This window comes from Lepidochelys kempii, chromosome 5 (assembly GCF_965140285.1).
Source record: "Lepidochelys kempii isolate rLepKem1 chromosome 5, rLepKem1.hap1, whole genome shotgun sequence".
In the NCBI taxonomy this organism is placed as follows: Eukaryota; Metazoa; Chordata; order Testudines; family Cheloniidae; genus Lepidochelys; species Lepidochelys kempii.
In genome coordinates this window covers 61,738,825-61,753,257 of record NC_136384.1, presented here as the reverse complement: position 1 = coordinate 61,753,257, position 14,433 = coordinate 61,738,825, and the positions used below count along the sequence as shown (strand labels likewise).

At 37.6% G+C, this 14,433-nt stretch overlaps 1 protein-coding gene across 7 annotated transcripts in view; it reads right to left on the bottom strand.

The window, feature by feature from the left end:
• The window catches only part of RHOBTB3 (Rho related BTB domain containing 3), a 73,858-nt gene that overhangs the window by 19,213 nt on the left and 40,212 nt on the right, over nt 1-14,433 (bottom strand). For 6 of the 7 annotated variants that reach the window (XR_012158973.1, XR_012158971.1, XR_012158972.1 and 3 more), the window contains exons 6-9: nt 12,168-12,279; nt 10,250-10,615; nt 3,092-3,204; nt 252-372 (exon numbers count right to left, since the gene is read on the bottom strand). Coding sequence is in view for 4 of the 7 variants with exons in the window: in XM_073344539.1 (XP_073200640.1) it covers nt 252-372; nt 3,092-3,204; nt 10,250-10,615; nt 12,168-12,279 (712 nt within the window). In the remaining 3 variants the exon portion in view is untranslated. The remainder of the gene's footprint in view (nt 1-251; nt 373-3,091; nt 3,205-10,249; nt 10,616-12,167; nt 12,280-14,433) is intronic. The other variant, XM_073344541.1, reaches the window with a different exon arrangement.

Sequence of the window (14,433 nt, the reverse complement as noted above, 5' to 3'; positions counted from 1 at the left end):
GAGGTTTTTTGCCCTCCTCTGTAGCATGGGGTACAGGTCACTTGCTGGAGGATTCTCTGCTCCTTGAAGTCTTTAAACCACAATTTGAGGACTTCAATAGCTCAGACATAGGTGAGGTTTTTCAGGAGTGGATGGGTGAGATTCTGTGGCCTGCATTGTGCAGGGGGTCAGACTAGATGATCATAATGGTCCCTTCTGACCTTAGTATCTATGAATCTATGAAAAAACAAGGAAAAACTGAGACACTGTACCTTGTATTTGGAAGATGACATCAGCTAAGACATGTGTATTAAAAAAAAGCTTGAGAGAAGTATCAGATAACTGCAAGGGTCTTGCTGTCTGATGAGATCTGCAATTCTTGGCACTATTCACCTGCAAGACAAAGATACTGACATGTATAATTGCCTCCTAGTTGTACATGGGTGTTGCATATTGTTTCTACCATGAAATGCAATGATTCTCATCTTTCCTCCTAATTCCTTTTTCCATCACTGTTGACAACTCCACTATCCTCCCCATCTCTCAAATTTATAATCTTGAAGATCCCTAGCACCTTTTTTGTTCTCCGCCCACATGCAAAAATCTTGACAAAACCTACTGCTTCTGCTGTAACATTTCTAAAATCTGCCTCTCTCTCTCTCTACAACCCCCATTATCACAACCTGTTTCATACCACTGTTCTTTCTCTCATTTAGACCATTGTAAACTCTTCCACTCCAGTCATTTCATCTCTCACCTTTTCAACATAAAAAGCTATAAAAATCTTTTTGCCATTTCAGTCATGTCTTTACCCTTCTCAAGACCCTTCACTGGTTCCTTGTCTCTTCCTTTGAAAAGCTGTAATTGCTCATCCTCATTGTTAAAGCTCCCATTTCTACATCTCATGTCAGCTTGTGGTTAGACCATTCCTCATGTCATTATTCCCGTTGTCTCCTGCTCCCACTTATACCTTTGTGTTTTTTTCCCAGTACACTACAGTCTACATCTGCAACGATACCCCTCTCCTGCAAACCAAAGGCTTTTCTACACTTACAGCATTGCAGTGGCACAACTGCAGCAGCGCTGCTGTAACATTTAGTGAAGACACTACCTACGCTGACAGGAGAGCGTCTCCCATCGGCATAGGTACTTCACCTCCCTGAGAGGCAGCAGCTATGTCGATGGGAGAAACTCTCCCATCAATATAGCACTGTCTACACTGGGAGTTAGGTCAGATAACTGTATCGCTCAGGGGTGTGGATTTTCCACACCTGAGTGACATAGTTATACTGACCTAAGTTGGTAGTGTAAAAGTTTTATATAAGTAATTAAGAAGGGAAACCAAATTAAAAATAATAGTAATTAAAATCGTACTGCTAATTTTCCTGAATGAAGTTTAAACAGGGCTCAACTGATATTTAAAATCTGATCTAATTTATGTATTTATGTTTATTTTTACAAGAAAACCTGACTATATATCCAGAGCAGCTAGAGGGGCCAGAGGGAGTACCAATTTAAAAGATTCTCTTTTCAATCGGAGTCTTCTCTCTCTTTCCATGCCCCTTCCATCTGCCAGTCAGGGAATCAAGAGAAATAAAAGGTCCATTTAAGACAGGGGTAGGCAAAATGCGGCCAGCCAGCCATTTTACTCCAGCCCTCAAGCTCCCGCTGGGGCGCGGGATCTGGAGCTTGCCCCGCTCCAGCCGGGGAGCAGGGTCGGGGGCCACTCCACGCGGCTCCCAGAAGCAGCGGCATAGCCTCGCTCCAGCTCCTACGCATAAGGGCAGCCAGGGGGCTCCAATCTTCATGCTGTCCCTGCAGCTCCCATTGGCCAGGAACTGTGGCCAACGGCACCTGTGGACGGGTCAGCATGCAGAGATGCCTAGGCATGGAGCTTTACAAAGAAGGACTCCCTTTCAAGCACCCTCCACCTGTCAGTTGCACTGTTGTCAACTCTTGCAATTTTATTGTGAGTCTCAGTATATTTAGTGCTTTTCTTAAAGCCCCATATATGAAATCAAGAGCTTGTGAGAGCTTCAACTTTCATTTTTAAAAAAGTATGTGTCTAGCTCTCATGACTGGGAAGTAAAGCTTGACAGTGCTAAGCAAGTGCACACTTAAGGTTCAAAAACCAAAAGGCAAATAAAAATCATGAGATTTTTTTTTGTCCCCGTCAAAAAATACATACTGGATTATTTTTAAACCAATTTCATGAATATTTGGGTTTGGCTCATAACCTTTGAATGCTTGGGGTTGGCAATTTTGCCATTCAGAGAGCAGCAACTTCTATTCACAAAAGTTAACTGACTTGTTGATTCACATTTTGTCTTGGGGCGGGGGGAGGTTTAACACACACAATTTAGGGTACAACCCACTTCCCATTTAAGTCAATAAAAAAAACCTTTGTATAAGGTTTGCAGTAGCAGGGAGGAGGTAAATTTATTTAAGAGCTGTTTAAAATTAGACCACTATGTATTTTTGACTAATACACTTATTTTCATGTGAACTACATTTCCCTGAGAAGTAACTCTGGTTCAAATATAAATTATTAGTAGACAGATATTTACTTCACAACACCCACTTAAAGAAACCACCTCCTGATTTCTGTTAGAGAGGCAGAACTTCTGGCAGATACACATAATGGCAGAGCTTTCCTGGGGCAGCCTCTATTACATCTGAATTACTGTTAATACTGGTGGGCAGACTGTGATGGAGAAAGTATTATTTATCATTTTAAGCAACCTACTGTTATGTAGACTTCACTGATCAAACTTACAGTAATACTGTACTTTGGAAGTGCACCTATGTTGTTATACAATGGGGGGAGAGGTAACATCTTTTTATTGGACCAACTTCTGAGCGTCTCTCTCACCAACAGAAGTTGGTCCAACAAAAGATGTTACCTCACCCACCTCGTTTCTCTAATATCCTGGGATCAACATGGCTACAAAATACATTTAAGTTGTTATATTTATTTTTTAAAAACAGCTGACAGACAAGATTCTGCAAACCACAATACTTGTACAACAAAGATCATTACGAAAAGTTATTTTTCATGAGTCCAGCTATTCTACGCTAAAAGTGATTACAAAAGAAAATAGTGGCAATTGACCTTTCCTGGAGTTTTCAGGATACATTTAACTTTCTCAAGTATGAGCTCAACTTCTCCTGGGTCTTTCAACTTCTTTTTTATATCTTCTTCCAACAATTCCCATTGGAAAGCACCTATGACAAAACCAAGTTACTTCCTTAAGGCATGGAATAGCTTTTTGGTCCATATTATTACGTATAAATTAATGTGCATGGGACTTCATGGACAGATAAAAGAATGCCTATGCCCAACAATTCAGTTTTATAGAAAAAAGTATTTCACAGCACTTTTGTTACTTACATTTTTCAGCAAGTTTGTGCCCTAGAAAGCACAAATTATAACTCTGCAATGGTCAACCCTATGCACTGATGTAATGTTGACTTTATCAGGATTTTGCAAGATAAGGCCAGCATATCTTGATTTAGAGTCTCAAAGAAGTCTAGGCAATTTAGATATGTGCATATCATAGAAAAAAGTCTAAATCCCCTCGACTGCTTCAAAAATATCAAGACGAACTTAACTCAAGGTCCTGTATAAACTTTGTATGGACAATTTCAGAAAAGATTCTGTTTAAGCACAGAATCAGGCATTTAACTATGTTAATTTCTCCTAATATAACAGTTATTTGCCATTTTGAATGATGCCTACATTGCTGAAGCTTAAAGGATCAGCTACTTAAAGCAATTTACACACGAGGCAGAACAGGGAAGGGGGAGGACATTTCTACCAAAATCAGTTTATTTAGATTTTCGTTTTCTGTGTTTTCCCTGTTATGTTTTCTAGTCCCAAGGTTCTCAAACTACTGTCCTTGGGCCATTAGCGGCCTGCAAAGAGCTGGCTGATAACATAGTGTTGGCTCCTTCCTATTACATTAAAAGGACTAGAAACTACATTATTTTTCTAATATTACTTTTCCATGTAAGCAATTGCTGTAGTTTCCACAGAAATGCTGCTAAATTTGAGAGGAGGTAAGCTTCACAAATGTGAATGGGACACAACTTTTCTATTAAAAACTGTTCTAAAATTTTGAAAACTCTATATAGGGTTTTATACTATGCTCACCTCCCTAGTATTTATGCTCTCAACAGTATAAAATAAGTTTGTTCTTTGGCATATGGCGCTCTCTTCCTTAAAATCCTAGGATACTGTGAAGAAATTAGCTTTTATTTTTATAACACTTTCTAAAATAAAAGCTATCTATTGTGGAAGATACTTGTGTTTCAAGATCTTCCTTTACAAACCAACTTCTTCTCCTTCGGATTCTGGATTGAATTTATATTTGATATCTCTAATTGCCAAGGAAACTACAGCAACATCTAATGTTAAAATCAAAAGTTTCCTGCAAGATCAAGTAGAAAAAGCTAGACTGAGAGGAAGAAAGCCATTACTGAAACACACATAAGTATCAAAAAATTCAAATTAAAAAAACAAGTGAAATCTTCCCTAGTGAAAGCCTAGTATCTACAGATCAAGAACTGTACGCTAAAGTATCCATAAATATCCTACCCGATCAAAATTTGGAAACTATTCTGAAAGAGAAAAGATCACATATCCACAAATTTCTCGGGTCTTGATAATTCTTACATAGGTTCCAGTTGTTCAGTAGCTGCTCTCCTAGAAATTTATAGTACTTGCTTATATGAGAGGAAAATCCCACCTCTCCAAAAACTGCCAAAATGCAAGATTAAGCATTCCACAGATCAGTGGTCCCCAACCTTTCTGTGGGAATAGCATATTCGTATTTCCAACAGACTGTGGCGGGCAGCGGAAAGAAGCCTCGCCAGTGGCATTTCGGTGGGGGGTTCTCAGGTGGCCGCGCTCGGCGGCAGCATTTTGGCGGCATGGTGTCCTGCGGGCGCACACAACTGCCCCGGCGGGTGCCACTGCGCCCGCAGGCACAGCATTGGGGACCCCTGCCGTAGATATTCTGTTTTCAGAAGAGAACTCTATGACTCCATCCAGCCCAATCACCATAAAGGGCAACTGGTCCCTCAGAAAGGATACTGAAAAACTTGCTGAATATGAGAGTCCACTAGCATCCGACTGTGAGAGCTGTTGCTTTATAACATACATGCTCCCAGCTGTCATCTGAAGAAAAAAAGTTTAACATGTAGTTAGAGTCCAAAAAGTGACTATGTAAAAATGGCACCTTCTAACATCTTCAAAAAAATCTGCTTCCTGTGGGTATTGTGGGTCAAAGTGATATGTTAGGCTCTCCACAGATAGCAGTTCTACTCTGGAGAAAGAAAGTAAAAGATCATGGACTTCAAAGATATGGAGCTAGAAAGAACATTATTACTTTGTCTGTTCTGCTTCTTTCATGGGTCTGGAAGAAATAAGCCTATTTATGAATAAAATGAAGAATGAAAAATGCATAAATGAATATACAGGAGAAAATAAACTTAAAACTAATTGAAACCTTTACTGCTACTAAGAAAAGTAGGTGTAAACAGAAAACACTAACTTCCAAAAAGATAGGTGTTCCCAGTGTTGCTCATCCCTGCTACAGGAAAGAAACTTTCAAGATTCTAAAGGAGCAAAGAAAACCTTTCTGGGTTATCTGCTTTATGATTGACAATTTTAGCTGTCTCCAAAGAGATAAACCATCCTATAGTGGAATACTGGCTGACAGGATACCAAAAAGGGATTGCTGTTGCTAAGGGCCTTAGATGCTGTGGTTTTCTGGTGTATAGGCATTACTGCCACAAGCAAAGAAACCAGACTTATTTTACTAAAAATCTGAACCCAAATACACACAAAGGTACACTAAACAAAAAGTATTTACTAAGCAATTGTACTTAAGGTATTTGGTAAACAGATGAACAGAACAGCATTACCTGACAATTTGATGTTTGGTTTCTATACTGATTATAAAGAGCCACAAGCATCTCTGACTATGAAGAATTTTAAAGTGGCAAATTCTGTGAATATTCATGCGTTCTTCACTGTTTGTACATTTTATCATTAAGAGAGGAAGGATGGCTCAATGGTTGAAGTGCTGGCCTGGGACATGGGAGATCTGAGTTCAATTCCATCTCCACTATGTAATTCCTGTGTGACCTTGGGCAAGTCACTTGGTCTCTGTGCCTCAGTTTCCCATTTGTCAAGTGATCGAGGAGATGGTGCTGCCAGGATAAAAAGTGCCTATGGAAACATGATACCCCTATGACCAAGTCAGTCAGAGGATGGACACACACACACAATTATACACCTTTGAAAATTTCAGAAGCTCATTTTTAAGTCACTGTATCCCCAGAAAGTGCATCTGAATTACATGTACGTGATTTTTAAAGACAATTATCCAACTGAGGGATTATCTATATTTTCAAAAGACTAAACTGCAATTGCTAAAATTTTTGGTAGTAAATGTGAAAAACAAACATTTTTAAAGTAATCTGTAGAACTTCCATCTGAACATTACCAAATGATTATAAGGTTAGCAAAGAGACAGTCTCTTTCAGCAATAGGTAGCATAGTCCATCATTTAAAAAACTCTCTCCTCTTTCGGAGACCCTTATTCTATTCACAACTGCCCTTAATGGGGGTAGGATCCAGCCCAAACTGCACAGTAAATATCTTTATTTAGCAATAATGTATACTTAACTGGTATCATATGGTATCATTTGAAGAAACAAGGTAAAAAACATGGTTTAATATTTTGTCTGAATAAACTTCAAACATCAGTGCTTTGTTTCAATGACCATTCGGGTTGGGGGACTCAACTATAGATGAGAGGCACATAGTCTGAAGGGGTAAGGGAGATGAAAAGGTGGCATACAGCTCATATTCATGTCCTTTTGTGATGCTAGGCCCCACATTGTGCAGGCCAGTCACCATGCATAAGTTAGAGCAAACCTCAGTGTGCTCTCGCATTCACCCACTGTAGTCAAACCCAAGGGGCTGAAACAGCAGCTAGGCATTGATGCAGTATGGAATACCCTGATCTCACCCCCATCTGCTAGTCGTACCACTATACCAGCAGTGGCGGGAGAGAGGGAAAATCTATTTCAACCTTATGAATAGAATCCATTGATAGTGGGGCACAAAACATCTACACTGTATCTCAAAAACTAGACTTCTATTCTTCCTGACTCCATATTTTCCTTAAAAATCCTCTAAATGGGAAGACCCAAGTCTGATAGGCACCATATTCTGCACTGACTTACACCATTTGTGATCTCAATGAGATCGCAAGCTATAACTTAGGGAAGAATTTGATCTATGCAAATATAAATTGCTTGTGTGTTTTGGCTAATATACATGAAGTTAAAATTAAGACAGAGCACCAGCATAGGCCAACAAACTGTATTTACAAGCCAAAGCACAAAGGATTACTGCACTAGTCTTTCTTCTCTGAAGATCTAAATTTAAACCCTGATTTATAACAGAAATTAAATTAATCGGTCACTATTGGTGCACATCAGAAAAACTCCACAGTATGAAAGGATTGGCAGACTGATCAAGAAAAGCCTAGGGCTAGAATAAAAGGGATATTATTATTAGTCACAAATGAGGTATTGTTGACAGAGGCTCTCACAGTGCATGCCCATATGGTATTTAAACCAACATTATAAATTCTTCACTTTGGTAAGTACTAAAGGGGAGTTAGCTGTTCAATTCCTTTGTGTCTTTGAAAATCCCCCCGCATCGCCAAGTCAGTCACCATTTAAAGAGGCTGAATTTACAGCATTATCAAGGGCTCGAGTAACAAACTGTGAGGAATCTTCTTCTCCAAGATAGTGTTTTGTCCTCTGCATCTAATGCAGAACAACATTACGGAATGAGGAAGCAATAGCACACAACAAGGTGTGCATTCAGCCAATATGCACACATCTTCAGTGTTTGTATACTGGGTAAAGCACACACCCTTGAGCATATTACTAAGCTTATAAAATGGTTTATAAGAAGTTTAACAATTTAAATATAATACTTATACTATTAAATTTTATTTGTTTTAATAAGTATTATATTTAAAGTAAGGAAAATTATTTATTCTATGTAGACTGATTTAAAAAAAAAACAAAAAACAAAAAAAAACAACAGAAAAAGGTTCCAAAACAGTGTATTAAAAACATTTGGCATAGATTTCAAATACATTTCTTTTTGCGATTTTGTAAACTACCTACCTATACTCACTTTTCTCCTTACCCTCCTTCTCTTTTCCTTTCCTTCTTCTTGCCCTATTTCTCCCTACCTTTACAACCACCCCCCTTCCTTCATCTTTATTTCCTCAATCCTCTGCCTACTTCAAAAAAAATAACCCCCTCATCAGTCCAGAGATGCTGAAGAGATGAGCATTTTCAGCGAAGCTGCCACCACTAGTTGAACAGAAAGGAAGGAGCAAAGATCCACAGAGAAGCAGTTCACTCAAGTGCTGCTTCTCCTAGTAAGGACTGCTCCAGCCACTCAGCTAAAATACATGGGACCAGCAGAGGTTTTCCTTCTGAAGCCCTACTTAAGCTGCTACCATTACTCAGTGGATTAATGCCAGTATCATCCTCCTCTGAAGTTCTGAAGCAGTAGAAGCGGAAAGGAAATGAAGTGAAACAAAAGAAAAAGATAAGGAGAAAGAAATGAGAATTAAGAATTTCAGAAAATCATTAAAAGGATATTTTAAACATTTCCTATATGAATATTATTTGATAAGTCTGCATGTAGCATAGTGATCTAGTTGGTGAAGTTGCTTTATAGACCTCATGTGTGTTCAGTGGGAGATAATTAGTACAGAAAATCACATAGGATGCTCATCTCCTAATTTCCACTTTAAATTTTGTTTCAAATTATTGACCAGCATATAAATAGTGGGAATATACACATGTATATAAGGCAGTACTGAACTGCCAAGTAGCAGCACTAAGTCCTGCCAGGGAAATCTATGATTCTAAATCCAACCCCACTGCAGCGATAGATAAGACATGAGAATCAGGAAGCATGCAGAGCTCCTCAGAGGTTAAATGCCATTACTGGGGAGCTCAGCTCTCTACTTCCTCCAATGCAAGCCTCATATAAGATCACTCCTCCGAAGGCTGGCATGAGACTTTGGCCAAAAAACAAAAAATCAGCTTACACCCAATATGGTACACAAACTGAAGGCTCTTTCAGCCAACCAGATAATTTACATCCAGATTATTTTTACAAAAAAGTTTGCTAATGCTCCATGCTGTTTTACTGAAGGCATAAGATTGGAATCAGTCTTGGAGGAATTATAGTAAAATATTCCTGGCCCTTTCCAAAGGCTATGGACTGCCATTCTAAGGGAACAGTCCTTTAAATGCTTTCAACAACCATCATTCTGGAGATAAACTCAGCTTCCTTACATATAACATCTTTAACAATATATAGGTACACATTTCTAATTACTGTGAATGTAATGATGCATTATTTAGAGAACAACTACTTCCTCCCAAAAATATCTTATAGTTTTCATTAGTGGGGATGTCATATGTAATGCAACTAGAAGTCGTATCAGTACAAAGTAATAGGCTATTCAAACAAAAAAGAGTTGCTAGATGATTCAGTGTTCTTTAATACTTTACACTTTTTGTGTCTTTCAACTGAATCTCACAAAGTGCTTTATAGAGCAGAAAAATATAATTAGCACCATTTTAACAGATAGGGAAATGGAGGTTAAGTGACTTGCCCAAGGTTACAAAATGAAAATGGCAGAAATGAAAACAGAACACTGATCACATCACTCCCAGTCCTCTGCTTCAACAAACCAGATAATGTTGCTCCCCATTCTCTTTAACATACTAGTGTACACAATGTTTTTAACCATTTTTAACAGTTTTATTTTGTTCTGAAATTAATCTCACTGAAAAGCTGTTTTTAGCAGGGTGATGTTTGGCATTACATTCATTTTTACCTGTTACTTATGGAAAATTTATCATCATTTTTAGAATTTTGGAGGAAATTTTTTTCCACTTTAGAAGCTTCTGGTTTACTAGATTCAGTGACTTTGGAACTGAATGTATAGTGCTAAAAGCAATAATTTTAAGGTAAAGCTCCATTTCCATGTAGAAGTTCTTCAAAATAATGGGTTATAGAGATGGACTTTTTAATCAAATTGATTTAATCCTAATAGAGGAATATATTTTGGTAGGGTAATATACACACTTCATAGCAATATGTTTGCTCTCTAAAAAGATAGTAAACACTGGAACCATTCTGACAGGATACCTGAATAAATGAAGTGCAGAATGTCTGACAAACAAAAACAGAAGAAAGAGTCTTTAACAATGACTCTAACCGGTGGGCCGCATGGTGAACCTTGGTTAGAAACTGGAAACACAGCCTCACTGTTCACTGCAAACAGAGTCTGTGCAGTCCTTATGATAGAGGAATCCTGAATATCAGCTGGACTCTTCACATTGAAAAGTAACATGAAGACATGGCTTACAGAGCACAAAACAATCTTGTGTGCTTCTACTACTTCCTTTAAATCTTCTGAGTAAAATATCACGTCCACACACTGGCAGCAGATCAGCAAGTTATGTAAATCGGAATTATAATGCGAGGCTTCACCTTTTAAGATTGGCATTTTTTCTATAAAAGTGAGATATTAAAAATAATAATGAATGAACTGTTTTGTAACTCTAAACTCCTATTAGTTGCTATGCAAACAAAAGCATCTTTATTCTCAGAAACTGGATCAAATGAGGAGATAAAAGGGTATTTTCTTAATTACCCTCAATAAAAATTTGCTCTTTAAAAACTACACATCACCTTCACCATTAGAACAAATCCAGTCTTTCATTCACCTTGAGTGAGGTTAGTAGAATAATTAACATTAGAACTGTTTAGTAAAAATGTTTCCACCATTTTATAAATCTTCCAAAAATTTTTAAAAAAATTTATAATTATAGACATGTCTAATCTTTCATGTCATCTCACATGGTTTTTACATAAAAAGGGACTTAATAAAAAACTATAAATAAGTGTATACTTTACCAATATTATGGTTTAGTAAAACAATCTTTCTGAACTCAGAACTTCAACAACTCAATTTTTTGCATACCCACAAGATAAATGCAGTCTCAACACCTTACACTCTGCAGAAATCAGAGAGGTTAGAGACAGAGCCTGAAAGACTCACAGCAAGAGTTAACTGTCCGTAAAAAATGTTTCAGTGCAAAATTATTTATAGAACAACTCCATTAAACGTACTAGGCCAAATCCTTCCTTCCCTTACACCCACGCAACCCCTCTGACTTCATAGACGGAGCTCAGATCGATTACAAGTACTACTCTGATTTCAATCTCAGAACTGAGTGTAAAATGATTTAGGAGATTGTATAATTATGAGAAGTTTTATAAGAGTATATATTTTGCAAAGGTAATTTCTAATATGTTTATTATCTTAACTTAAGGTAACTTCATTTTTGAAAGGTAAGAGGTGTGGTCTGGTCCTCTTCTCATTTAAATCCATGGGAATGTTGCCATTGACTTGAACTAGGGAGAGGACTGGGCTCCAGATCCTAGGCTAAGGTCCAATATTTGGCATTTTTTAGAAAAAGTTATATTATACAATGTTAACACGAAACACCTTCAAGTTGTTATACCATTGGTCTGACCCAGGGTGGCCATTCTTACGCACTGAAATTTGATCAAAAGAACTATAAAAACTAATATGATGTTAAACTGCTGAAACATAAAATAAAAAAGACAAACTACCTTTTAGCCTTTCACACCTTCTTCCTAACATCTCCCTTTACTTTCTTGTGTTACTACTATCCTCTCTTATCTCCTCTTCACGTGCAACTTGTATAAACTCAGGCTTCATCCATAATTTCACTAAATGGTCCACATTCTGAGTTCACTTCTATGAGCACAACCCCAGATTTTTTTTATAAAACATACTACGAATTTTAAGTTTGAGTAGTTTTTTAAGTGACCACCCATCACATATCTTACATATACATATAGTTTTATAAAATCCTCAACATTCACAAAGTCTTCCCTAAATGATTAAGTAATCCATTCTGAGATAAAAATCACAGATCACAGTAGTTGCTATTAATGGGTAATTCATTAAACATGTTTTTAAATAATCTGATCAGTATTACACTGAAAAAAACTAAATTAACACTATAATCACCTGGCTGTTCAAGCTGAGGCGGTTTAACTCCATGGCACTTGTGGCTTTTTTTTCTTTTCTTCATTTTTTCAGAGGACTTCTGATTCAAGCTTTGGATCATAAAATACTCCAACTAAAACATGAGATGCATTTTTTAAAACTACAAATAAAGTTAAAGTTAAACATCAACATCCTCACTTTTCCCAGTTTGTATGCAGAACTGACACTGATTCCAATGTGAGTAGCTGTGCAATGTTGACTGAGTACTAAAATTTTACATAAGTAATCAAGTAAAGTGAATTGTGATAAAGAACTGTAGTTTGGATTAACTTAATTAAAAAGACTATCAATTCAAAAGTTAGTCGTTTGTTCTCTGGGGCAATGAAAGCAGAAACCACAGCTGTGCTACCAGAAAAGAATTCAATACATCAACCGTAACAGGTACTGCTATAGGATTTGGTGGGAGGAAGAGCGGGGATTGATAGGTAAAAATGGGTAATCAGATGCAAGTCCCAGAAATATGGTAAACAGTATAAGGGCTTTGTTACTAAGACCTATCCAGCAACACTTTATAACATCAAACTTATTAGCTGCTTTATTATACAAATAAAGTCAAAATATAAAGAATATATTTAAGAGCTTAGTTTTCTAAAAGCAGAAGATAAAAATGTAATCACTGTAACAGGAATGGTACATATAGTAAAATTATCCATTTTTGCAAAAGTCTTAAGATAATGTAAAGATGATAAAGTGTAAATATAGAACTAAGGGATCATAGAACAGAAGGAAAAGTGGCAGTAGTGAAAGGTAATTACTTACAAATGAGTAGGGTAAGGCAGTTATACACGATTACTGAATCTTATATGGTTTGTTGCCCCACAGGTAGTAGGGAGATATCATTTCAAGACTGGACAAATTTTGGTCAGGGGCTTGGAATAAGAAAAAAGTTTCCTCCCATGTTGGAACCAATGACACAGACAAAGGTAGACTAGAGGTCATGCAAATGAGATGCAAATTATGAGAAAGTAAGTGAAACCAGACCCTCATTAAGTCTCAGAAATACTAACTTCATCCTAATTGTGGTACAGTTTAGAAATCTGAATAATGTAGTTGGCAATCAAATGACAGAACTATGCCAGAGTCAAGTTTGGGGTGTAAGTTCTCTCAACCAGTAGATGTACCACACACAGCCTTAAAGGGAAAGGGAGCAATTCCATCACTTCTGAACTACCCCTATAATACAATACATAGGAAAACACAGGGAGGAAAAATAAACATCCTTCTTTGGGTCTTAACTATCAGAAAGAAATGGAGATTTTTTCTAGATGTTTTAAGCACTTGAAAGAAGTACTCCAAATTGAAGAACTAGAAAAACATGAACATAGATGGAAACACAACATTGGCTACATTTTGAAGTAAACCCTAATAGTGTGAAAGACACTGATGCCAAAAACTTTGACACCATTGGATAAACAATGCAATAATGGCATTGGCATAAATACTGAAGTATTTCAAAGTAAATCAAGAGCACTGAAAACAGGAACGTAGGTATTGGCATCATTAACCATAGAATCATAGAATATCAGGGTTGGAAGGGACCCCAGAAGGTCATCTAGTCCAACCCCCTGCTCAAAGCAGGACCAATTCCCAGTTAAATCATCCCAGCCAGGGCTTTGTCAAGCCTGACCTTAAAAACCTCTAAGGAAGGAGATTCTACCACCTCCCTAGGTACCCAGCACACTAACAGCTCTGAAAGCTCAAAGCTGGCTCTAGATCAGTGTTTGTCAGCAATTAAATGTGGTGCATGTGTCACTGACAAAGCTAAAGCTATGTAATGAAACGTGTTCTACAGGCTATACAAGCTTAACTGTAGCTCAGAGCCAGAGGTCTGTCCCAACACCACCAATGCTGTTGAAACTGAAGTAACCAGAAAGAGATCTCTGCAAAGAAATAAATTAAAGACAGATAAGGTATTATCAGTGGAGATATAAGGTCTCTCCCAGAGGTAGACTTCCATCTAAGGAGGTGGTACTTCAAACTTAAATTTGGAATTGAGTATAACCAATGCTGTAAGCGTACCAAAGCTTTGGTGTGCTCACTGACTAACCTGGAAGGAGCAGCTGGCCACTTGTAAAAATGTCAGAGGAGCTACCCTGAAGCCTATTTTGGTACCAAAACAAAGACTCATCTGGGTTACAAGTACTGAAGTACTTAAGGACTTATGCTTTGAGGCCTTCTCAGCTACTTAGCAGAAGCTTTATGAGATCAAGAGAAGCTTGTGATGCTC